The sequence below is a fragment of the Passer domesticus genome, chromosome 11 (assembly GCF_036417665.1).
Source record: "Passer domesticus isolate bPasDom1 chromosome 11, bPasDom1.hap1, whole genome shotgun sequence".
In the NCBI taxonomy this organism is placed as follows: Eukaryota; Metazoa; Chordata; class Aves; order Passeriformes; family Passeridae; genus Passer; species Passer domesticus.
The window spans coordinates 21,778,464-21,803,103 of NC_087484.1; the positions used below are offsets into that span (position 1 = coordinate 21,778,464).

The 24,640-nt window shown below is 62.3% G+C and overlaps 3 protein-coding genes across 30 annotated transcripts in view; 2 read left to right on the plus strand and 1 right to left on the minus strand.

Moving 5' to 3' along the window:
* Positions 1–11,366, plus strand: part of MAB21L4 (mab-21 like 4) — a 12,892-nt gene extending 1,526 nt beyond the window's left edge. The window contains exons 2-7 of the mRNA XM_064385157.1: positions 6,097–6,210; positions 7,163–7,657; positions 8,708–8,930; positions 9,716–9,869; positions 10,749–11,102; positions 11,274–11,366. Coding sequence (XP_064241227.1) covers positions 6,097–6,210; positions 7,163–7,657; positions 8,708–8,930; positions 9,716–9,869; positions 10,749–11,102; positions 11,274–11,366 — 1,433 coding nt within the window. The remainder of the gene's footprint in view (positions 1–6,096; positions 6,211–7,162; positions 7,658–8,707; positions 8,931–9,715; positions 9,870–10,748; positions 11,103–11,273) is intronic.
* A 76-nt stretch (positions 11,367–11,442) lies between these two features.
* On the minus strand, positions 11,443–15,327 carry AGXT (alanine--glyoxylate aminotransferase). The gene is made up of 11 exons (XM_064384941.1): positions 15,038–15,327; positions 14,728–14,920; positions 14,341–14,405; positions 14,168–14,268; positions 13,898–13,968; positions 13,501–13,585; positions 13,172–13,267; positions 12,873–12,942; positions 12,660–12,755; positions 12,361–12,489; positions 11,443–12,043 (listed from the first exon to the last, which is right to left on the minus strand). Exons 1-11 carry the CDS (start codon positions 15,275–15,277, stop codon positions 11,936–11,938), a joined length of 1,254 nt encoding a protein of 417 aa, XP_064241011.1. The 5' UTR covers positions 15,278–15,327; the 3' UTR covers positions 11,443–11,935.
* A 1,413-nt stretch (positions 15,328–16,740) lies between these two features.
* KIF1A (kinesin family member 1A) overlaps positions 16,741–24,640 on the plus strand; it is a 41,351-nt gene continuing 33,451 nt past the window's right edge. For 4 of the 28 annotated variants that reach the window (XM_064435746.1, XM_064435748.1, XM_064435749.1 and 1 more), the window contains exons 1-2: positions 16,741–16,983; positions 22,199–22,350. In XM_064435746.1, coding sequence (XP_064291816.1) covers positions 22,245–22,350 — 106 coding nt within the window. In that variant the 5' untranslated portion in view covers positions 16,741–16,983; positions 22,199–22,244. Of the gene's footprint in view, positions 16,984–21,853; positions 22,002–22,198; positions 22,351–24,640 lie in introns of those variants that run through there. The other 24 variants (XM_064435760.1, XM_064435759.1, XM_064435758.1 and 21 more) reach the window with 10 other exon arrangements.

Consider the following 24,640-nt stretch of genomic DNA (forward strand, 5'->3'; position numbering starts at 1 on the left):
TGCCCCTTCTCCTGGCTGCAGGCCACCTTCTGGCTGCCACCTTAGCCCCACCAGAGCGAGCCCTGCTCCCAAATCCCACCTCCCGGCCCTGCCATGCCTGCCACACGCTCAGCTCCCAGGGAACTCGGGGATGCTGTGGCAGGACCAGCCCTGCAGGGCCATCCTGGGCTTCTCCTGGCAGGTTTTACCTCCAGGGAGGGGAAGGGCGGCCGTCCCCAGCGTGAGGGGAGGATTTTGCACAGGAAAGCATCACCGCATTCCCCCCTCGCTGTCCGGCCCAGCTCCCCGGGACGTTAAATTGGAAGCAGTAAATGGAGCAGGGAGAACAGCTGTGGGCCCCAGCTGCAGACATTTCCTCTGGGCCTGGGGCTGGAGCCAGTGCAAAGCTGGGCTCTGTGCTGGGAATGCTGGGGGGGCGTGGGGGAAAGCAGCCCTTTCTGCACAGCATCTGGCCAGGCTCTGTCCTGCACCACCCACTCCATCTCCAGCAGCACATGCCCCTTTCTGCCACCACCTTTGTGGTGTCCAGCTCTTTGATGGCCACCAAAACGGGGCCAGGACCTGCCCCACCATCCCAGGGGTGGCTCTGGGGAGGCTGTGGAGGGGACCCTGCAGCTCCCAGGGGGATCCTGGACTCTCACCCCAGCTTCAGCTGGAGATGCTCCCCGGTGAAGAACCACCTCCAGGAGGGAGAGATGCTTCTGCTGACCCCAAGCCTGTCTCTACCTGGTTTCAGGGCTGCCCCAAATCCACAGGGAGTCACCCCCTGCCCCACAGTACCTCCCACAAAAGGCAGCCCAAGAAAACCACAGGGAAAGAGCACGAAGCCCTACCCACCCCCAGCCCTGTCAGAGCCTGAGCTTGGGGGACATGTGGAAGGGGCCTGGGGAGCTGTTAATGATCCACAGCGCATTCAGCACGGATAATTCAGGCAGAGGGGACTGCAGGTCAGCACATGGTTTGGATTTGGCTCTCCCCTCCCTTGCAGCTAATTGGGCCGAGCCCAGAGAGCGTTCCCTGCGGATGCCAAACACGTGTGTGGCACAAGCAGCACCTCCTGTGGGGGGAGAACTCGTCCTGGAAGCGCCTTCCCCAGGGTGGGAGAGGCAGCCAGGTAGACCAGGGAGGTGTGTGGGTGTTTGAGGGGAGCTGAGGTTTACTGAAAGGGTTTGAACTCGTTGTCTGGCCCAGGCTCAAAGAATGCAGCAAGGCGGATCACGCGCATGGATGTGGGTGGTGGGAAGGGGCTGGAGGGCAGCCAGGAGGATGGAGGTTACTGCAACACCCAGCTCCCACTCCCCCAAACCCCCAGCAACGCCTGCTCCGCCCCACAGGGCCAGGAACGGGGGGGACCTCTTCCCCTCTGCCATCCTGCCACCTCCTCCTGCCACCCCGGGACCCTTCTGAGCCCCAGGCATCTGGTGGCCACATGTCACCTGAGCTGTGGTGGCAGGGAGGCTGCTGCCTTGCAGTTGTGTCCCCTCCCTGCTCCTAGGGGAGTCCCAGATGAGCAGAAGGACACGGGCCTGGGGGCTGCTCCCCTGGGAAGCTCAGGGCTGTGCCCTGGGGGAGCACAGTGCCACTGGGACACAGAAGATGAGATGTGGCTCTGCCAGCCACTGCTGGCACCAGCACAAACAGGGAGGTGCAGCCCCTGGGATGGACACAAATCCTCTTCCCTGGGGCAAGGCTCTTGCCCCACCACTGCAAAGCCAAGGTTTTGAAAAGCTGGGGGTGCTGCTGGCTCTGGAGGCATGGGGAGGCTCTTAGGGAGCAACCCGGGAGCACCAGGGGTCACCCTGCCAGCTCAGCTACCACCCTGCCACTCCCCACACCAGCCCCTGCCCTCAGGGAGCACAGGGACTTCACCCAAGGATACCCTCAGCTCCTGGGGCAGTCCCGGTGCAGAGAACAGTGCCAAAACCAGGACATGAGGCTGAAACCAGAGCCTGGTGAAGTCCTATCCTGGCTGAGGCTCCTGCAGCAGGCAGCTGGGTTCATGGAAGTGAAAGCCAACCCACCAGCAGCTTTAATGAAGACTTCAAGGCTGTCGTGAAGCCACAGTGGCAAGTGTGGCACCACGCAGGGCTGGGGCTGGCCACGGGCACCTCCAGCACTGCAGCGGAGCATAGGGAAGCAGCATTGGCTTTCCCAATCCAGCTGAAAGCTCCTCGGATGTTCTGCTGCTTTGATTATTTGACAGCCCATGTTTTTTAAATTATTCTTGTATAAATATTTACGCATTTTTACAAGAACCATGCTTTGAGCAGCGGGCCACGGCAGATGAAGGGCCAGAGGGGAGGGGGCTGGACGCTGGCTTGCTCCAGCCCTCTCTGCAGGTCAGCTGGGGGTTGAGCAGGGATGCAGCACTCCTGCCTGGGGCCCCCGCAGTGCTGGGTGCTGACAGCACACGCACACCCCACCACCCCCTGCGATCCTGCTTTCCCCCTCCCTCCCCAGGGAGCAGAGCCCAGGCAAGCAGGGACGGCCCGAGGCAAAGCCCTGCACACAGGGCTGGCTGCTGCTGGGAGCCCCACGCTGCCCCACACGCCCCATCCCTGAGCAGCTCCCAGAGCACTTCCCACGGACACCCTGAGCCAGAAAACCCCACTGGCAGCAAGGGCTGTTGGCAGGGTGCAGATCACTTCTCCACTGCCCACCCCGGCACTGCACCCCAGCCTCAGAGCAGAGCAAGTAAATACCAAAAACCCCTGGTTTTTTGTTTTTGGTTTTTTTTTTTTTTTTGGGGGGGCCCCCATATCTGCCCCCAAAGCCCTGATCTGCAGGGATAGTGCCTGCAGCAAAGTCTGCTGCTGAGCTTCCTGGTGGGAACCCTCCCTGCCAGCCCCGTCCTTCTCTCCAGGATTGTTGCTGTGGATTTTGGGAAGGATAAGGGTGAGCTCCCCCCCTCCCCCATCCACAGATGGGATCCACAACCCAGCCTCGAGTTTTCCACCGAGCTCAGCAGAAATTCACCCAGAAGGTCAGTGACCAGAGAAAGGGATGATCCATCATTAAATAAATTGTTTTCATTTCCCAGGATAAAGGGGAGGAAAAGGGGAGGAGGGGAGGTGTTGTTAGATCAGGACTGGAAAATAAAAGAGCACAAGGCAGGAAAACCACCCCCTGTACTCCCCGCAGAGAGCAGCCCCAGCTCCTTCCCTGAACCCTCACAAGAGTTTTACAGCCAAAGCTCTTAATGTGATTATAATAATTATTTCTTTCCTAGCAATTGCCCCCCCGCCACGGTTGGGGTTTTTTGGGGGGTTTTGTTGGTTTTTTTTAAATTTTAATAAACAGCCTATTTTGAAATGTCACTGGGGGAAGCCAAGACTCCAGCTGAGCCCTGGCCTGGAGGAAGGAGCAGGGGCAGGGGGAGCGTGCGAATGTGTGTGCATGCCTGCAGCAGGCGTGTGCGTGCGGGAGCGTGGGCACCGCGGGGACACCCTGCTGCAGCCTGCCAGCACACCCAGCCCCTGAAAACCCGCCCTGCCCCAGGCAGGGACAGACAGGGGACTCTTCTCCCTCCCTCTCAGTGTGGGTGCCCCACTGAACCCCCCCATCTCGCACCCCTCATCTCCCACCCCTCTGTGTGGTCCCCCCCAAGCCCCGGGGCCGAGCTTTGAAATCTGTTGAAAAGAGACCCTTTTTGCCAAAATAAACAGCCTGTCATGTTAAATTACTCTCTCTTCCTCTCTACCTTCGCTGCCTTTGTCCCCCCTCCCCATCCCAGCCGTTTCGTGGGGGCTGTGCCCCTCTGGGGGCTGTGGGGTGCAGAAGTGCTGGTGCTGAGGCAGAGCAGCCTCCCTCATCCCAGTGCCCCTGTGCCCTGCCAGCTCCTCACCCCTCCAGCCCAGCACCCCAAAGTCTGTCTGCTGGGTGGTGATGGCATCCTGCAGGGTCTGGCGTGCAGCAGTCCCGCTGGGTGAGGGGCACGGGGGGCTCACTGCAGCTCCTCGCCCTCCTCTGCTGTGCCAGGTGCTCCCGTGCCCCCAGGTTTTTTCCTCCCTCTTGCTTGTACTTGCCCTTTTGCTTGGGGTTGTTTTCTCTCTCCCGTTTCTAACAGATCAGAAATTCTTGGAACTGTAAACTGCCGAGATGGAAACAGTGATTAGCTCCTTCACGCCAGACTCTGCCAGTACCAGGGCACTCGCCACCAGCCCCTGGTGACTTGCCCAGACACTCTGCACTCCAGCCATGTCTTCACAGCCTAACTGATCTTCCCACTAGGGATTTTTTCCTGCTGTTTTTGGGCCGGTGGAGCTGTGCTCAGCTCGGGCTGATTGTGGGGCTGAGTGTCCAGGTGCTGCCCCAAATGCCCATGCATGTCCCTGCCCTGTGGCTCATCCCAGGCAGCGTGGCCCCAGCCAGGGCTCAGCCACTCACCGCTGGCATGGAGCTTCTGTGCCCGCCACCTGCCCTGCACCACGCTGCTCAGAGCTCTGCCCAGCGCCTGGCAGACCTCCAGCTGCTGCCACCTCCTCTGGCTGGCCACCTTTGTCACCAGATGTGCCACTGGCCAGCGTCACTCACTCCTCACACGGTGCCTGCAGCGGGGTCACTCACTGTGCCTGGCAGCAGCCAGGAAAATGTTCCTCCAGGGCCCCTTCCCTGTGGGGGAGAGGAGAGAATGAGAAGGGGAGAGGAAGTGATAGAGGAAGGGAAAGGGGAATAGGAAAGGAGAAAAAGAGGGTGAAGAACAGGAAGGAGGGAAAAAGGAAGAAAGGAGGAAGGGAAAGGCAGAAGGGGGAAGGAGGAAAAGGAGAAAAGGGGAAAAGGGGGAAAAGGGGGAAAGGCGGAATGGGGGAAAGGGGGAAAAGGGGGAAAGGCGGAATGGGGGAAAGGGGGAAAGGGGAAAATGGGAAAAAGGGGGAAAGGGGGATAAAGGGGGAAAAGGAGGATAAAGGGGGATAAAGGGGGATAAAGGGGGATAAAGGGGGATAAATGGGGATAAAGGGGGATAAAGGGGGATAAAGGGGGAAAGGGGAAAAGGGGGAAAGGGGAGGTCCCAGCCTGCAGGAAGGCAGCATTTGCAGCACCAACATCTTGATTGGGGCACCCAGAGGTCTGAAAAGTGCAGGTGTCAAAGGCAGAGATGAGCCCAGGGGATCACATCACACTGGCTCTTCCTGGTGCCAGAGCCCTGGCTGCAGGATGCCAGGGTCACACTGTGACCAGAGGGCAGGGTTACCCCACTAGCACCAAGACATCTGGGGGACAGACATGTTTCCCTGCCCTGCCCAGCCTTACCTTCCTACAGAACCACTCCTGGCTCTCAGTTCAGCTTCTGCATGAGGCCCACAGCCTCCTCCAGCATTCCAGGCACAGACAGAAGGAATGTCCTGGCTGCTGCTGAGGCAGGGACTCCCTCCATGACAGAATGAAGCTCCATGGGCACACAGCAACCCTGCCAGCAGTAAGCCATGCCCCACCACCCCCAGAAAAGTGGTGGCCTGCATCTCTCTGCCCTCTTTTTCCCACACCAGGGCATGAAGCAGTAATCTCTCTTGTCTGGCTTGGGTTCAGCATTCTTCAGGATGAGCCCAAGCCACTCTGATGGGGGTCTGCTGCTTTTGGTCCCTCTCTGGGACGCCAGCCAGCTTGTCTTTCCCACATGATGGAGGAGGGCAAGACCTGCCCCCTGGCAGAGAAGCCATTGGTGTGGGGGGCTGAGCATGCTGTGCTCAGATGGGCTGAAACCCGAAGTGCAGGGCTCAGGTAAGGAAATGCAGAGCCCATCTCCCACTGTGGGGGTTTAAAACCTGGCTGAGACCCCCCAGCTCAGAGCATCCACAGCCTCCTGGTAGTGAGGAGCCCCGTGCAGGCTTAATGACCCGGAGTGCAGGTGCCCAAGGATGCTCTGCAGGTGGAAGCTCTGACCCTTGGGAGGCAGAACTCCTTCAGTCAGCTGGCAGAAGGGTGGATGAACGTGAGGGACAGACTCCTGCCTTCACGGGGAACTGAAGGAGGCACTGCAAATAACCCCTGGGGAGATCCAGAAACCTCATCAGGGCTGTTTAAAAGGTTAAGCGTGACCGCAGGAGACGGGAGGAGCAGCCACGAGCCCCCGGGCATTCTCCCTCCCTTCCTCACAAGTGGTCCCCACGCTCGTGTCGGGTCCCCTGCTGCCACGGAGCCTCCCCCTCTTCCCCATTCCCCTCCCTGCTCTGACCAAGGCAGAATGGGTTTGCAGGAAGGCCTGGGAGGGCTGAACACACAGTCCCGGCTTCCAGCCATAATCCCTGATCGGCGGCTCCGGGCCTGCGGAGCTCGGGAACGCACGGTGCCGGCCCTCAGGAAGAGAATCTGCCCCGAAATCCCCGTTCTGGGATTTGGGGAGGTGGGGGGAAGCGAGGGCAGGCAGCTCGGGATGCAGCGAGCGGGGCCGAGGGACGGCCCGGACCGGCCCCACCGATCCCACGGCGGCTTTGGGGTCCCAGCCCCGCTTCGTGCGTGCTCCCGGCTCGGTGCCCCCGCAGCCCGGCAGGGAACAGGGGCAGGGCGGTGTGTGCAGCGGGGCGGCTCGCTGCCAGCGAGGGGAGCCGGGGCTGCCGCACCTGGGGAGCTGGAGCCCGGTGGAGCCCAGTGGAGCCCGATGGAGCCCGGTGGAGCCCGGTGGAGCCCGGTGGAGCCCGATGGAGCCCGATGGAGCCCGGTGGAGCCCGGTGGAGCCCGGTGCTGGCAGAGCTGCGCCGGGCCGGCAGGGCTGCTCTGGGCACCGGCACGGCAGGCTCAGGCTCCTGCAGCCCTTCCACAGCCCCGCTCCAGCAGGAGCCTGCCCGGCTCCCCTGTGTGCCGCACAGGGTGGGAGCAGCCGGGCGGGAAGGGCTGAGCTGGGCCGGGAGAGCAGTGGGTTCTTCACCTGGCACTGCCTGGGAGAGGGCGCTGCCCGCACCCAGCCCCTGTGCCAAGGGCGCTGTGGCAGAGCACAGCGCTGCCCTGGCATGACCCTCCAGCTGAGCACTCGCTGTCACCTCCTGGAGTGGCGGAAGAGGGGCCACGGTGTGACTCAAGCCCCCGCCCTGGGTTTGCCCTGTACCTCTCCCTGGGAGTCACCCAGCCCTTGTCACCGCCCGGCCCTGCTTCCCCCCGCCCGCCCCAGGCAGCAGCCGGCCCTGCCCTCCTGCCCACGCACCTGTGCTCGCAGCGGCGTGAGGCAGCAGCAGAGCTGCCATGGAAGCCAGCGCTTCCCTCTGGCACAGCTACCTGGGGGTGATCGTGTCCCGCGAGAGGCAGCGCGTGGAGCACTTCCAGCGGGCCGAGGACATCCTGCTCACCCTGCTGGAGAGCGTCCACGCCAGGGATCCCCGCTTCCTCGTGGACTACGCCCGGAACCTGGAAGCCTTCGAGTTCGCTCTCTGTGCCTCTGAGGACGCTGTCACCCTGGAGGTGCCCCTGCGCATTGACGGCGATACCCTGCGTGTGCTGGCGTGCCCGAGCGGGGACAGCCCGGGCCGGCATCCTTCGGAGCTCAGCACCTGCTGCCTGCAAGTGCTCTCTCCAGGGACTGACGTGGAGGACTGGACTGGTGTTGTGGACGTGATGGAGCACGGAGGGGGTGCGGGGTGCCTGCTTCCAGGCAAAATCCTCCAGCACCTGAAAGAGCTCCTTGTTTCAGCCATCGTGCACTGCCAACGCCTCTTCCTGCTCCAGCCAGGTGCGTACACTGGCACGGTGCTTCCCAGCCAGGAGCTGCTCCAGCGCCTGCCCAGCTTCCCAGCTTGGCAGTGATCCCTGTGCAAACGTGCTGGGACCTATGTTCCTGGGCATGTGGCCCACCCAAAAGCTGCAGGGGCAGGTTAGCGAGCACCTTGCTGTGTGCTGGGGTGGGCTTTGCCCCCAGCTAAGGAAGGGGAGATGCAAACTGTTTACCAGAGTCATCCTCAGGCATCTTCACCTGGCACTGATGGCAGCCTTCTTGGTGGGTGCAGGGTCCACCCAGCCCTGCTGTTACTCCCCAGGTAGGGTTTGCTCAAGGACTTGGTGTGCTTGGCTTGCCCTCACCACATCCTCCCCTCTGCCTCTCGGCCTCCAAGTGCCCCCTGCTCCCTGGAGGAGGCTGTTTGGAGAGGGAGCTGGGAGTGCATCAGAGCTGGACCAGGACCCTGGGGCATGGGCCTGACCCTGTGAACACACAGCTGGCAGCAGTGTCCTCGGAAAAGATGTGGTGGGAGGGAACCCTGGGAATTGCCCATAGCTGTTCCATAACCCTCTTCATGCATTTCCATCTCCCAGTGTTCTTCTTGAAGGAAAGCTCAGCCAGGGTGAAAGGGTGATGTGAGAGGACCAATGGGTCTGAAAGTCTCTTAACCCAGTCCCAGCAAGTCCAGCATCCCCTCCTTCCTCTGTGGCCAAGCTAGTGACCTTCATCTTCCTCCACCCCCAGAAAGCAATGAACCTTTCCTGATCCATTTTTCTTGGACTGCATTGCTTTTCTTGGCACTGTTCAGCCGCCCAGAAGCACAGCTCGCTTTGCTTGAGACTTCCTGCTGTGCCTGACCTTGACCCCTGCGACTCTTCCTGTAAAACCACCCCAGCACGGCTGGGAGAGGGATTTTACCCGGGGAAGTGCCCCAGACTGCAGCCCTGGGAAGGGCTGGCTCGAGTGGGGTGGGACACGGCCACGGGTGCTGCAGCACAGACCTGGCTCAGCCTGCGGGACCGGCTGTGCTAACCTGCTCACTGCTGCCAAACCCTCTGCACCTAGGTGACATCAGCGCTGAGAACCTGCGGGAAGATGCCATGGAGCTCTCCCTGCTGATCCGCGGCAGCTGGAAGGCCATTCGCTTTGACATCGTTCCTGTGCTGAGGAGGCAGCAGGAGCCGCTGCAGCTCCGGAGGCGGCAGGAATGCAGGGGCTTCCCCGAAGGCAGCCTCAGGAGGGCCACAGAGCAGGCTCACTTTGTCCCTGCCTCTCCCCACTGCTGGAGGTGAGAGGCACAGCGGGTGACCCCGCGCCAGGAATGCCCCCTGGCTGGCAGCACTGCTGGGTGTAGGCAAAAAGAGGTTGGGACAGGGCGGGGACATGTCAGCAGGGGTTGAAGTCACCCCCTCATGATGCCCAAACCCTCTTCTCTGTGTTGGAGAAAAAAACCTCAGCCAAGTTTCAGAGAGCTCAGGGAAAGAGGGGGGGTGCAACCAAAGGAGCCCCCTGAGTTTATCCCTGGAGCTGCACGCTGACTGTGCAGAGGGTGGCAGCTCTCAGAGCCCTGCTTGGGCTTCAGAGACAAGCCTGGCACCTGGCAGCAGCAGGGTGATGGGCTGCAGGACAAAACAGGGCTGGACTGACGTCTCTTGCCTGCCCCACGGAGGGGCTGAGCAGCCAGCTGGACCAGTCCCTATCTATTTTGGGAACACGGTGCTCCAACTGGATGCCCAGCCTCTTGCTGGGGACCAACCCAGCCTCCCCTCCCCTCTCCACATAGGGGAGAACAACCCCACTTCATCCCACTCTTGGTCCTCCTGGGAAGGCAGGAGCTGCTCAGCAGTGCTCCCATCTCACTCCACACCTCTGAAGTTCTGCTGTGCCAGAGGCAAGCACAGGAGGTGAATCCAGGAGGATCTTGCAGATCCAAGATGCTGCATTGGCTGGGACCACTTGTGTGCCACGGAGGGATCCCCCTGCATGCCAAACCACTGCAGGCATACTCTCCCCATCCTGGGAGCATGCAGGTCTTCATCTCCCCTCCCAGCAGACCCCACTGTCTTCCTGCAGATCCTCCAGCCACCTTCCCATCCTGAAGCTGCTCCGAGGAGTGGACACCCTGAAGGGGCCCCGTCTGGACAGCCTTCGCCTGCTGGACCAGCTCCGTGACCAGGACTGGGGAGGGCAGGCTGGCAAGGGCACTCTCACTTTCCAGCACCTCAAGGTAGGGTGGTTCTGCTGGCTGGGACCGTGGCTCTCTGGGCAAGCAGAGCCAAGGCTGCTCCCCTGCACAAGGACCCACCCAATAGGGTCTGCAGGGCTCTGGGGTGTAGGGAAGGATGTGCTGCTGCCAGCCGTGGTTAGAGGGCTTTGGTCCTTCTTCCTTGGACTGAACCAGCAACATCCAGCTGGAGACACCTTGTGTGCTCGGAGCTGGGGCTCTGCAGGGCATCATCCCCTGGCCCAGGCTGCCTGTGCCTGCAGGATGCCATCCCTGTGCCATGCTGCCCCATGCCCTGCTGTGCTGGGACGTGCCTGTACAGGGCTGAGGGTGGCATTTCTGCTGAGAAAAAACCTCCTCTCCCCACCCAACCTGTTTTCAACACTCTGGAGCCATGCCAACTGGCCGTGCTGGGGACAGCACTGGTGGCACAATCCAGGTGTGCCCTGCCTTTTGATGGCTCTCCAAGCCAAGGGTCAAGAAGAATGCAAGGATGTTTTCTGCCTACAGAGTGGCTCCACCTCCTAGGAACCCAAATCCTGTGTACTTTGCTTTGTGCTGTATTCTTTGATGTTTTGGGGATGGTGGTTGTGGGCGTTTTTTTTTAAAGAGAAAGGGCAGGTACATGTATCTGGCCTTCAGAAAAGTATAATCTGTTTCAGGCCAAGGGGGGCTGCAGGGTGTGAAGGGACAGCCTTCACACGGTGACACGGTGACCTGCAGGGTGTGAAGGGACAGCCTTCACACGGTGACACGGTGACCTGCAGGGTGTGAAGGGACAGCCTTCACATGGTGACACGGTGACCTGCAGGGTGTGAAGGGACAGCCTTCCTGGCACCAGGCCTTGTGCCTGATCCTGTGCTCTTCTCTCCCTCCTCACAGATGGTGTTGCTGTGGAGCACGGAGCTCTTCCCCTCCCCGGAGGACTGGCAGGACCTGGAGGGCTCTGTCTACAGGCTCTTGGTGGTCCTTCTCCGCTGCCTGGCCACCCAGCACCTGCCCCACTTCCTGAACCCAGAGGAAAACCTCTTCCAAGGAGCTGCCCCAGACCTTGCCTCCCTCTACCATAAAGTGGAGAGCTTTGCCTGGGACCCCCAGCGCTTCCTCCGCTTCCATTTTGGCCTCCACGGGTTCAGTGGCAGCTGCCAGGCAGACAAGGAGACCCGAGCCCTGCTGCAGCTCCCCAAGGATGGGTCCTGCTGGGACACAGCCTACTTTGACGTGCTGCTCAACCAGGTAACCCCAGCCCTTCAGCTGGGGCAGCACCACAAGCCCCTGGGTGAGGAGGCTTGGGATGAGCTCAGTCAGCCCCACTGAGCCCTCTGGAGGTGTGGGAGGCTGGCAGTGCTGGGCACGGAGCTCAGGCAGAGCGGGGAGCCCTGTCCCCTCACTCCCACCCCCCTTCAGTTTCAGGTGTACCGGATCCAGGACAGCGCGCGCCGCTCTGCAGCGTCCCAGCTCCTCTCCAGGATCCGCCAAGAAATCCCTCAGCAGAGCTGAGAGCCCCCTGCTGCTGCCCCTCTGGGGTGTCTCAAAACTCTGGGGGCTGCAAGGAGAGCTGCAGGGCCGGGGAGCAGCGTGCTGCTGTGCCATTTTATTGAGGAAAGGTGGCAGAGGGGGCAGAGCACACTGCTGCAGCTGGGGGCAGACACAGCCCTGGTGGCCTGGGCACTGGGGGCTGCATGGTGCAGAGTCTGGAGGGCCATGGCTGGCATTCTGCACTGCAGGGGGGAAGGCTGAGGTTGCTGGTGATGGGAGGGGAAGGCACCTGTGATCAGATCCTGTCAGCTTGCTGAGGGTCACCATGCCCTGGGGCCAGGAGAAGGGAAGGGAAGGAACTGAGGGGCCAGGACTTGGGGGGCGATGGGAGGACTGGTTTTGAGCCACATCTCGCATCTGCTGAGCACAGCCCTCTCCTCCATGTCTGCTGCTCTGCCAGCTCCTTTCCACTGTGCCTTGGCTTGCTGGATGTTGCCGTGGCTCCTGCCAGCATCCCGGGGAGGCAGCGGAGTCCCTCTGCTGCCAGCTGCCAGGCAGTGCCAGCCCACCTCCCCCAGCATCCCGGGGGCTCACAGCCGGCTGCGGTGGCAGCGCTCAAGGGCATCTCGCAGGGCTCCAAGCACTCGCTCCACGTTGCCCCTGGTTGAGTTGCAGCCCATGAGGCCGATGCGCAGCACCTGGAGGGGAAGGGTGGGTGTCTGTCCCTCAGCAGTCCCGTCCGGGGGGAGCGGGGGACACGCAGCCGGCTGGGAGCGGTTGTGCGCAGCTCCCGTGCTCGTATTTAACACCGTCTTCTATAAAGAGGTGTCACCGCGCTAATTACGTGCGTGGTTATTCAATTAGGAGGCGATTGTGCGCGGTCGTGCTGCTATGCGTTGCTGCGGGCAGTGGGACGGGCTGTGCCAGCCACACGCGCTGTGGCAGCCGGAGGGTGGCAGCGAACCGGGGACCTGTGCCCAGCCGTGGCCAGCAGGAGTGGGGGGACGGTGCCCACCTTGCCCACCGTGGGGCCCAGGCCCCCAGCGATCTCCATGCCGTGCTTGTCCATCAGGAAGGCCGTGATGTCCTGCCAGCTGTAGCCCGCGGGCACCCTGACCGTGGTGATGGTGGGAAGTCTGGCCTCCTGAGGAAGAGACAAACTGCTGTCGGTCCCACGGCCCCGGTGACCCCAGCACAGTGCCAGGAGAGCGCTTCACGGAGCGGGGAGGTGTTTCTCTGGCATCAAAAGCTGCCCGGGGCTGTGTCCTCACGCTGCCCCGCTCCGGGGTGGTGCTGGCCTTGCCCTGCACCCACCTCCTCCTCCACAAAGAGCTCAAGCCCCATGTCGAGCAGCCCCCGGCACAGCAGCGTGCAGTTGGCCCGGTGTCGCTCCCAGGAGTTCTCCAGACCCTGTGGGCAGAGAGGAGAGAGGAGGTCTCTGCTGCTGGCAGCATCTCCCGGCACCCAGGGCTCCCCCAAGCCCCACGGGCACTGCTGGTGCTGCCCTGCCCGCCTGGTGCCACTCACCAGTTCTGCCAGCAGGGCCAAGCCCTCCCGCAGGCTGAAGAAGCTGTTGATGGGTGCTGTGTGGTGGTACCTGCAAGGGGCACCCCGAGGGCTCAGCTTGCCCGCAGCACGGCCGTGCTGGTGGCCGGGGAAACTGAGGCACGGCATCCTCCCTCCTCATCACCCAGCGCAGAGGGCTGTGAGCGTGCAGCAGCCAGGGAGATGGGGAGGCAGGGCCCGAGCCCTGGAGGGCAGGCAGCCCCACAAAGGCTGGGGGGGGAGCGCTTGTCCCCGTCTGTAAGAGGAGAGCCCGCCCTCACCTCCGCGGCTCCCCGTCACAGCCCCAGTAGTTTGCCAAGCAGCCCATGTCCAGGTAGAGGGATGGGGGCTTCGTCTTCCTCCTCAGCAGCTTCTCCCTGGTGAAACAGAGCGCTGGGGAGAGGCGGGACCTTGATCCCAGCAGCTCCAGGGTGGGAGGGAGGACTCCCCTAAGGTGAGCTCAGAGATTGGCTCCAGCTCCCAGCCACTGCCCAGGGACGGGGTGGGCTCTACCCCCAGAGCACTGCAGAGTGGGACAGAGGCAGGTGAGAGGTGAGAGCCTCCCCCAGCCCCATCGCCTCCCACCCTGGTGAGACCGGGCTGCTCTTACCTGGCTCGCTCACTGAATGAGATGGGGGCACTGCCAGGGGGTGCGTTCAGGACTTTCTGGGACCCCGAGTACAGGACATCGATCTCTGCCCAAGAGGGAAGACAGCTCCTTAGGAATCAGAGGCTCCCAGCAGGAAAATGCCGAGCCCTCTGACCTGGCTGCACGTGGTGGGTGTGAGGCACAAGGATGGCACACAGGGCAGGTCCTGCTCGTGTTCAGGCTGCTTTGGGAGAGCCCCTGGCACTGCTGATGGTCCCCCAAGGGGAACAGGCTGGACCAGTTTCTAGAGCTGCTAGCCAAAATGCAGGCAGAGGGGCTGATCCCACTGCTCTCTCTCCCTGTGCCAGGCATGAGCCCCTTTGTCCCCTGGTTGCCATGATGGCACTGTGGCTCTTACCCTGCTGGTCCATGAGGATGGGGGCTCCCCCAAGCGATGCCACTGCGTCCACAAGCAGCAGGCAGCCGTGCCTGTGGGAGACAGAGCTCAGCCTGGGGCTCCTGCCACCTCCTCCTGCCACATCTCTGCCTGCACCCCTGGCATCCTGGTCCCCACAGGGGCTGCGTGTCTCACTGGCACCAACAACAGGGCCAGAGGAGAGCCCAGCACAGATAAATCCCCAGGCCCAAGTCCCCAGTGGTGACCTCGGGGCGCCCGCCACGCACTGACCGGTGGCACAGCTCGCCCAGCCCCTCCAGTGGCTGCAGCACCCCCGTGGAGGACTCGCCATGGGTGATGAAGAGCACCAGAGGTTTGTGCTGCACCAGGCCCTGCAGGACACAGGGGGAAGGTGACCACACTGGAGCTCAGCTTGTGCCCACTGCACAGTGGCCAGCACTCACCTGCTCAATGTCTCGTGGGGTGAAGTACTTGCCCGGGGGCTTCAGCAGCTCACAGACTTTGGCTCCTGGGAGGAATTTGGGCAGAGGAGAGTGAGGTTTGGGCATGCTTCCCACTGGGCAGTCACCTGCTCCGTGGGGCAATTGGTCCTGCATGAACCAGGAGCAGAGCCACCTGCCAGAGTCTGACCTCCTGCAGATTTGCACAGTGGAAAAGCCATAAAGCACCATAAAGGGAGCGGCAGCATTTCTGGAAAAACCTGGAGTGCTCTCTAGCAGAGCGCTCTCTGGTTTTGCAAGCCGTGTCACCAGCATTGGGACAGCAAACCAGGGCACCTTCCAGCCCAGTCCCCTCAGCCCTGCCACGCCATCTGCCCGTTCCCTGCATACCCAGCCTCCTGGCAATTTCGGCGGCACGTTGTCCCCAGATGCCATTGATGGCCACCAGCACGGTGTCTCCTGGCTCGAGCAGGTTGGCGAGAGCAGCCTCCATGGCACTGTGGCCGCTGCCGCTGACGGCCAGGCTCAGCCTGTTCCGTGTCTGGAAGGCGTACTGGATGCCTGCCTTGATCTCATCCATCACCTGCGGCAGCAGGACACTGCCAGCACTGCTCCTCTTGCCCCAGCAGAGCTGTTCCAGCCCTTCCAGGGGGTGAGGAAGAGGAGGGGAGGGAAGGAAGGCTGGGCTGGGGCGGCTCACCTGCAGCATCTCGGGGTGCATGTGGCCCAGGAGCTGGCGGGATCCCGCAGCCCGGATGCGGCGGGGCACGTTGCTGGGCCCCGGGCCGAGCAGCAGCCTCTCGGGCACGGCCAGGGGCCGCAGCAGCTTCTCCGGAGGGGCAACACGGAGCATGCTGCTGGCCATGGCACGCCGAGCTGTCCTCAGGAGCTGAGTGCAGAGAAGAGGAGTGTCGGAGGCTGCCTGAGCAGCTGCCAGCATTGCAGCACAGTCTATCCTGTTCCAGCAGTGTCCAGTGTCCCTATGGACCTTGACCCAGAAATCAGTGCTCCCCCCTACCAGTCTGGACTCTACCCCTGGCTGCCTCCCCTGCCCGGTTAATGTGTCACCAGTGCTATCCCTGCTGTCTTGGGCCCCTCATTTTGGGGATGCCCCCTTGCTGGTGCTCAGAGCATCACTCTCCAGCTATGCCATCCTCTGGGGCTCCCAAGCACCAAGGCAGTGCCTGTCCCCATGGCACCCACGACTCCAGGGCTAATGTCTCCCAGCAGAACCCCAGCAGGTGGGATCCCTGCTCTGGGCACCCAGATCCTGTGCTGAGACTGGTCTGGCACTGCTGCCATGGTCATAGCTCCTCTTGCAGCAAGGTCCTGTTGACCAGAGCTCCCTGTCCAGGGACTGGCCTTGTAGAGGGACATTGGGCCACTGGACTGACGTGCACCAGGGCTGTGAACTGGGACACGGACACAGTGCCTGCCACAGCGAGCTGAGCTTTGCCTAGATCATGAGCATCCCAGTGTGTCCTGAGGATGTCACAGGCCCCACGTGGGGTCGATATTCTGTCACCTGCTGTGTGTACCCACAGCACATTGCCTTGTGCCCAACCTCTGCCACGTTCTCTGCCATCCATACCCTGAAATGCAAACAAGCTGCCTGCTGCCAGCTTTAGCAGAGCCATGAGCATGTCCCTGCCCAGAGGAGCCCCTCAGTGAGCAAAGCCTTGGCTGGGATGGCAGCACAGGGGTGGGAATTCCCACCCGGCAGAACTGGCACCAGTGGCCGCTGCTGAAGACACACGGGACAGCAACAGTGCCAGGCGAGAGCACATCTGCCCAGCAGCCGGGTGGCCACCACTGGGAGGAGCTGGGGGCAGATGAGTTTGATCCAGCACGGCTGATGGAAGCCACAGGAGCCTGGGGACTGCTGTCCCCACCAAAGCGATGGCGACATATCTGATGGAGAAGATCTCCCTGTCCTCATGGGAGATTTGGGGCATGGCCGGGGCGGGGAGGGGACGCGCGGCCTCGGGGCTGCGGTGGGGCGAGGCTGGCCGTGCTGCTGGAAACAGCTGGCAGCGGAGGAATAATCCGCTTTCTGCGCTGGCTCTCAATTCCGGGCGCAGATGGGCAGGAGCGGCCGTGCCCCGGGCGGCGGGCGGGGGCTCAGGACGGACGGCGCCGGGACCGGGGGCGCAGGAAACCCCGGCCAGCGCCGCTCCTCGGAGTACAGCGCCGGGAACAGCGGTAGCGGTGCCGGTCCGGGGTCCCGGGGTACGGGGGTACCGGGGTACGGGGGTCCCGGGGTACGGGGGTACCGGGGTACCGGGGTACCGGGCCGGTGCCGGTTGCCAGGCGACAGCCGCCGAGCCCCGCCCCGTCCCGCCCCGCCCCTGCGGCGGATCCGCGGCTCGCCCGGGGCCGGGGGATGCGCTGACGTCACCGCTCCATCCCCGAGCGCGCCCTCCCGGTGCCCGCGTCCCCAACCAGCGCGTGGGGCGGGGACCGCAGGGGCGGGGCCGCTGCCACCCGCACCGGCACCGACACCGGCACCGGCACCGGCACCGGCACCGGCACCGGCACCGGCACCGCATCGCACCGCGCGGCTCGGCCTCATGCCGGCGCCCCCCGCCCACGGCTGAGCGCCGCGCCCCTCCGAACCGGCCACGGCCGCGGCCGCGGGCAGCACAGGTAGGGGCGGGCGGCATCGCCCCGTGCCCCCCGGGGCGGCTCCGGGGTGGCGGTGCCGCCCCTCGTGGCCCCGGCGGGGACGAGGCCGGCGGGTGGGAGCGGGATGCGCACCCCCGAGGGTCCGGCGGGGCGGGGGGCCCGCGGCCGGTGGCCATTTTGCGGAGCCCCCCGATGCTCGAGGTTGTGGGTGCGGGGAGGCTGCCCTCGGGTCCCCAGCGCGGGGACCGCCGGGTGCCGCCCCATCTTCCAGAAGGATCCAGCCGGGGTGCGGCGGGGGGGGCTGCCCGCGGGCGAGGAGACGCCCCGGCCCCCAGCAGGGTGCAAAGGGGGAGGATGGCATCCCCGCAGCCCACGGCGGGGGACACAGGAGCCCCTTGTCACCCCAGACCAGCCCTGCCCTTCCCTCGGGGCTGTGGTCTTGCAGCTGAGCCATCTTGCGTCATCACCATCAGGATGCCTCAGAGTGAAGCAGCAGCGCCGGAGGCAGCGCTGGCTGCCCCACCTGGGGCAAAGATGCTGCGATGCTAAGGCTGTTCTCGGCCCCCAAGGACGAGCAGCTGCCGGTGACCTTGCGCTGTGGGGTGGCCGGACAAGGGCGGCCATGTCACTGCGGGCCAGTGCGGTGGCTGCTGGCTGTTGAAGGGGCAGGTGCCGGGGCGCAGGGCCGGTGCAGAGCTCCGCGCTCGGTCATCCAGGTTCGCAGGGAGCAGCCCTGCACCTGCCCTATTGTCTTACTGCTCTGCTTGCTTCTCCCCCTCCTCCTCCTCCTCCCCTTGCCGGGGCAGTGACCCCTCCCCTGGATCCTGCAGACCCCTGCTCGGCTCCCACGCGGCAGCATCAGGGCTCGGGGAGGGCAAGGGACCAGCCGAGCACCTCCCGTGGCACCACACAGGCAGGCTCCCTCCCATCCCAGCACCCCGAGCAGCCCCGTGCAGGCGGCCTCTGTGGCACTGGGGGCAGGGAGGCAGCCGAGCCTCCCCCTCCCCTGGGTATGGCCAGGGGTGTGGTGGCTCTGCCATCTCGGCGTGCTGCTGCTGACCTCCATTTTGTCTGGGAGGTGGCAGCTGGCGCTGGCAAAGATGCTGCCACCACCCTCCACCTCCCTGCATGTGGCAAGAGCTGCAGCCCCTCCAGTCCCGGGTGCAGTGGGAATCTGTTGTCCACCCCCTTCCTGGCTGCCTTTCTCCGTGCCCAGCAGTGCTGGGCACCACCAGAGCTCGCTGCCCTTTCTGTGCAGCTTTTCCCTGCTTTGGGTTGGCGTGTCTGGAAGAGAGGATGGAGGGAGCAGGGATGGGGGTGGGGTTACTTTGCAGCAGAGATGGGAAGCAGAACCCCTCATCCATGTCCTTACATTTGCTACCTGTAAACTGAATCTGCATGGGAATTGTCAGGGAGCTGCACACCCTGCCCTGGGGCTGTGTCCCCCGTTGGGGTGGGGAGGAGGTGAGGAGGCACAGGGCAGGGTACCTGGAGAAGCAGGAGCTGGCTTTGTGTGTGGGGAGCATTTGCCCTTGTCCCGGGCTGTCCTCTGAGCTGCTTCCCTGCCTGCAGGTGCTGTCTGGAGAAAACTGCACCGTCATGGCCCCTTGTCCTGTGTGGGGCGGGAGGAGGGTGAGGAGCTTGGCTGGCAGGCGTTGACGGTGCCATGTCATCCAGCAACGTGCTCCCTGCTGCCCTAGAGGCAGCACACAGTCCCGTGGTCCCAGTCAGAGCCGGGGGGGCCCCAACAAAGGGTGCAGGGGAAGGGCTCACCACAACAAAGCCTGGCAGCTGCTGAGGATGCACCGGTGCAGCCAAACGGGGCGTCCGCCCTCGCCCTCACTGAGGTGACGTGGGGCTGGATGCGAGCAGACAAAGGGAAACTCACCTTGGATTTCCCTGGCTGCAGGCAGCTCCTCATCTGCTGGAGCTGGGGGACCGGCAGCACAGCACGTTCCTGAGCATCCTTGGGGGAAGAGCTTGCTGGTTGGTGGCACTTGGGGACAATGCTCCCTGTCCTGTTGGTCACCTCGCAGCAGGAGAGGCTGCCAGTTGGTAGCCCCTGGACTTAAGAGCGGTTTCATTAGCTAATCTGCCCAATTAATCTTAGCTGATCCAGTTAATCATGGCTCTCCAGGCCTTTTGCTCCTCTCGGGGGGTGACTGGTGTGTCATGGGGATGGGCAGAGCCAGCAGGGAAGGGGGGAAGAATGCCCTGCAGAACTGGGGGACAGGTCCAGACGTTCCCCCCGGCCCCAGGACTTGGCCATTCCTCTCTGCAGCCTGTCTTGTGAGCAGGGCAGCCCTGGGAGGCGGCAGGGAGGGAGCAGGGAGCAGGGCTTTGGTGCTGGCACGCTCCCAGCGAAGGGCTGGCCGTGGCTTATCGAATTTCTCTCGATGGCAGCAGATTAAGCAGGCGGTGGCTGCTCTGGCTGTCCCCAGGCAGAGCGAGCTGGCCGGGCTGGAGCTGCCCACAGGCTGGGGGGGCTGCCTGCCCCTGCCCCTGCCCCTGCCCCTGCCCCTGCCCCTGCCCCTCATCCTGCTGCACAGGATGCTGAGTGCCCAGCGATGCCAGGGGTGCAGGCTGAATGCCTCCCTGAGCCAGGGAAGCGAGGCAGGGGAAGGAGAGGAGGGTGAGAAGCAGCTGGGTCAGTGTCTGCTGGGGGTCCCCAAGGGCACACGGTGTCACCCGGGGTCCTTGTGCTGCTGTGGCAGGGGTGGAACGGGAGAGCTGCAGGGGAGCAGAGGGAAGCAGGGCATCGCCCACCAAGGATGCTGAGGGAAATGGATGGAGCAGAAAATGGAAGTGGGACTCTGCAGCAGGGAATACTGGCCAGGAGAGGAGCTCACACTGCTGGGCAAGGACAGCCAGATGGGAATACACTGGGGTGTAGCCTGTGGATGGCAGAGAGAGAGAAAAGGTCCTGCTGGCCAGGAGGGAGGTTCTCACAGCCAGCAGTGTGGGGGTACAGGGTGTGGGGCTGAGCAGGCAGAAAAAGGCAAAGAGAGGAAAGCAGCACCAAGGGAAGGTACACAGCAGGATGGGGAACACAGGAAAGTGGTTCAAAGGAGAAATCAGAGTTTCCTTGTAGGAAGTGATGGGGCTGGAGTGGCTGGGAGTGGCACAGGGGTGAGAGGGGATAAGAGCAGGGCCTGAGGTGGCCCGTGGCAGGCAGCAGACAGTCCTGGTGGGCTCCCTGATGGGTGTTGCTGTTCTGGGGCTGTGCTGCAGGCAGGAGTCCAGGGACCTGACTCACCTCTTCAGAGCCCTGGTAGCTGGAGAGGCCGCAGAGCTGGGGGAAGGGAGCTGCCTTGGCTCAGGAGGAGAGGGAAATGTTTGACATGGCAGTTGTCAGGTGGATGGGGATGAATCCATTGTCCTTGAGCGGTGCCACAGGGTGGAGCAGCTCGAGCTCTTGGCCTCGTGAAGATGCAGCCCTTCCACATGGGAATGCATCCAATCGTTTTCATGGGAAAAACAACTCCTTCATTCCCCTTTGGCAAGCACTTCTGTTTTATTTTTCCTTTCCCCAGCTGAGTGGGGAGGCGGAGGCCACTGGGAGGCAGCAGCCCACTTGCTTGCTTAGGGACTCAAGGGTGGTGTTAAACACCAGCTTAAAATAATCCAAGCTCAGGAAAGCCTGAGACCAAACGCTTGAACTCTGGGATTTATGGGCGTGATCACTGGCTGAGCACAGTGGGAGCTCTGGAGCCATCCCAGCAGGAAGATAAGAGGGGGGCTTGGGAACTCCAACAGAAGCAGCTTTGTCCTCTGCATGCTGTTGGACATGCCAGCTCACTTATAAAACAGGCAAAGGGTTTCTGAGAGGCAGTGCCAAGCTTGTAACACTTTCTTGATGCAAATTTTTCCACTGTGTCTATGGTTTCCTCTCACCCCCTTGGAAATCAAACCACAGCTGTCAGACCTCAGGTAGTTTTAAACCCATCCCCTTTTCTTGGGATACTTTTTATTCTGTGGATTTGTTTTTTTCTTCCCTTCACCACCCCCCCCCCCCTTTTTTTTTTTTCCACAAATTCTCCTGAATTTTTCATTTCCACTGTGGGAAAACACATCTCATGTTCAAGATCCCTCCTTACTGCTCCACTTCCTTCTGGTCATGGCCCATGTAACCAGAGCTGTGCTGCTGCTCATTAACAATCTCATTTCTCCCTGATCTCCCTCCTCCTGGAGCAAATATCCTGCTGGCAAAACCCAGGCTTGGAAAGCATTAGGGAATTCACACACACCCTTGCAGGTGGGATGCCAGAGGAGCAGCTCCTGCCCATTTTCTGAGGGGTCCTGTGCTCCGTTTTCACCACCAGGCTCAGCATGGGGAGCCAGGGAGCAGGGAAATTAAGGAAAAGGGATTTGTTAGAAGGCAGGAAGGGATTTTGTCAGGTCCAAAAGGATCCCAAAGGATGCAGCAGAGGAAGGATGCCAGTATAATTTTCTGGGCAGTGCTCGTGAGGTTTAACAGCAGCTGGGAGAAGCTGGGAATGGCCTGCAGAGCACCTGGGCATCAGTGCTGGGGTGGACAACTGCTCTGGGAGATGTTGGTGCCGGGTTTGTTTTGTCTTGGTGAGCCTTGCAGTTAATTTTTTAGTAAAAGGACTGGAAATACGATGGTGAACTGGGAGTGCAATGGCCACTGGCTTGCCAGGAAGGGCTGCTGGTGCTGATGCTGCGAGTCTGCTTTGTGGGAGCTGAATGGGAGGCGCATGCCCGCGGCTGTGCTCAGCCACCGCCCCCGTTCCCCATGGAATGCCATCCCTTCCCTCCCTCCCCCCGTCCTGCTGCCCAGCCCCTGCTTTGCTGGGCTTGGAGGGGAGGCAGGAGCCTCTGGTAGGGAGCTTTCTTGCAGGTTGGGGGGTACCTGCTGGGTGCCATTGGCACCCTGGGGTGAAAAAGCTGCTCCCTGGGGGTGGTGCTGCTGCTGGCAGCGGCTCTGCCCGCTGCTGTGGGTGCCCGCCAAGTGATGCTGCAGGGGATGGAGGCTCCAGTGCTGCCCCCTGGGACTGAGCTGGGGGTCCTGACCTGAGGTATGGCAGGGAAAAGAGGTAAAATGAGGGCAGATCGAGGTATGAGACAGGTATGAGACAAAACATCGTCTTTCAGGCAGAGACAGAAGAGCATTCCCTGCAGGTTTCCTTGCACAGGCCCTCCGTTCATCCAGCACAGCTGCAAGATGTGGATTGGGATGCGAGTTTTCCTAAGCCCCTTTTCTTGCCCTCTGCAGGACAGGCAGTGCTCCCCTCTGGCAGCAGCCAGGAGCGGCCGGCGCGATGGCGGGAGCGTCCGTGAAGGTGGCAGTGCGCGTCCGGCCCTTCAACTCCCGGGAGATGAGCCGGGAGTCCAAGTGCATCATCCAGATGTCAGGAAGCACCACCAGTGAGTGCCTCGGGGGCAGGGGGGCTTTGGGGGCTGCCTGGGAAGAGCACGTGTGGTGTGGCCCCAGCAGCAAGCTGTGGGGTCCGTGCTGAGGATGCCTGAAGCGTCTCCAGCGGTTTGGAGGAGGAGATGTGGTCAGCTCTCCATGGGGAAATGCAGTCCTGCTGTTGGAATGGCAGTGGTGGGATCTACGTGGCACTGAGCCCTTGGATTTTGGTGACAATGAAAGGGGCAGTGTTCCCCAGTAGGCAATGAGGGATCACAGAATCACAGGGTGGTTTTTTGGGAAGGGATGTTAAAGATGAGCTTGTTCCAACCTTCCACTAGAGATCAGGCTCTTCCCCATCCAACCTGGCCTTGGAGCTGTGCGTGGGCCACCAAGTGGTTTTTGACTGCCTGGCCAGGTACCACTCACTGCAGCGAGCCAGGACCCATCCCTGCTTCTCTGGGGCTCCTGGGGATGCAGCAGCAGCAGGACCGAGGGGTGGGAGGAGGGTTTGCCCAGGGGATGGTGTGCTCAGGGTGGGGTGCAGCCTGGAGGCTTGGGGCTGTGTGTCCTGCCAGGAGCCTGCCTGGCCTTTGCCCCTCTTTAAACAACAGCTGCTGGCAGAACGGTGTGGGAATGGCAGTCGAGCCCCTCCTCTTTGGCTCTGGAAGGCTCCAGATGGGGCAGTGTCTAAAATAACTCCCTGCCCGCCCGCCTGGGGCTGCCTGCGTCACCGCGGTGGGTGAGACACCGGTGCCAGCCACCCCCGCCCTGCAGGCTGCTATGACAACCCTGCTGCTGGGAGGGGACAGCACCCAAGGGTGCAGGGGGACTCTGGCACCCCGCTGGCCCCCCCAGGCCCGGGGAGCAGGGCTGTGGGGAAGCACCTGCTGCTCTCTGCCATCCTGTGGGGGCTCTCCATTCATGGCTGGACGGGGATTCTCCCATCTGCCTGGGGTGCAGGGCTTGTGTCCTCGTGGTGAGGAAGCCTCCTGTCCATGCAGGAGCTGCCCAGGGCCAGGCAATAGGAAGGCAGATGTTCCCCATTCTGGTTCTGGGGGGACCTGCTGTGCCCCAGTCCCAGCCAAGAACATCAGGCATCCCCCACGTCCACCATGGCTGTGTTTGTTCAGAGCTGTCTGCCCTGCTCACCCTGCACACCCTGGCTGTGCCCCCCTCCCTCCAGCCCAGGGAGGGCAGCAGGGCTGCAGGCAGGAGCCCTTTGCTGACAGGGAGGATTTTCTCCATGAATGGACAAACCACTGGCTAATCCTCTTGGCCAGGGGGCTGGGGAGGAAATGTGGGGGGCTCAGAAACCTGCTGCTGTGGCTGGTGGGGGCAGGAGGAGGCCAGCAGGGCAGGACTGCCTCAATCCTCCCAGCTCCTGGCAGAGAAGCCAAAGATAATCATGTTTGAGGGGAGTGAGAGTGAAGTTTTCCCTTCCCAGGATTATTTGCAGAGACCTTTGCCTGTGCTGGGGAGGCAGGTTCTTCTCCTGCCTAAAGCATCGAGCCCTGTGGGAGGCAGAGGGGCCCAGGCTGGGAAGGGATCAGCCTTTCTCTGCTGTCCTTTCATCTGCAAGCTTCCAGCTGCCACAGCCACCCACCTGCCCCCAGCCCTGCTGCTCTGCTCCTGTGGTGTCCTGCACCATCCTGGGCACCATCCTGGGCACCCACACTCCTGGCCCCTCTCCTGTTGGCTCCCTCCAGGATGGTGTGGAGGAGACCCCTGGCTTTGATCCCAGTCATGTTTTCTGCCTGGAGCTGTGCCTCTGCTGCCTTTAAACCTGGTGTTTATTTTCTCTGAGGTGGGTTTTGGGCTTTCCCCTGCTCATGACTGTCCACTTGTGCTGCTGGCTCTTCAGGGCAAGGTGAGGGACATCTCCAGAAGTTTTCCTCCTTCCTGCCCCCTTGTCTCTGTGTTTGTCTTCACCTCCACACCCCTCCTTGCCTTTTCAATCCCAATGGCCCAGAGCATGAATCTTTTTGAGGAGCTTTGCAAAAGTCCTCTAGGAAAGGAAAAACTCCACCAGCAGCACCCACCTGCCTGCAGGCAAATAAATGGGAATGGCAGGGGCATGGCAAGAGTGTTTCAGCCCAGGACAGGGGATGCCTGCTCTTGGGATGCTCCCTTCTCCTGTGTCCCGGTCTCTGGTTCCCCATGCCAGCTGGGCAGCTGCAGCTGGGATGCCTGGAGCCACGTGGTGCCATCCCCGGCTGCTTCCCTGCCCTGTGCCCAGCATGGGCTGGCACTGGGGTGCAGAACAGGCTCCTTGTGTGGCTCCATCCCGCTCCACAGCTCGTC

Bases quoted from the DNA above. Each gene is read 5' to 3' on its own strand.
- AGXT (XM_064384941.1), bottom strand. From the start codon at position 15,277: ATGCTGGCAGCTGCTCAGGCAGCCTCCGACACTCCTCTTCTCTGCACT. The intron at 12,943-13,171 runs GTGAGGGCGGGC...TGCCCCTTGCAG, and splicing joins TGTGACGGGGAGCCGCGGAG to GTACCACCACACAGCACCCA. The intron at 12,490-12,659 runs GTGGGTGCAGGG...TCTCTTCCTCAG, and splicing joins AGCTCTTTGTGGAGGAGGAG to GAGGCCAGACTTCCCACCAT.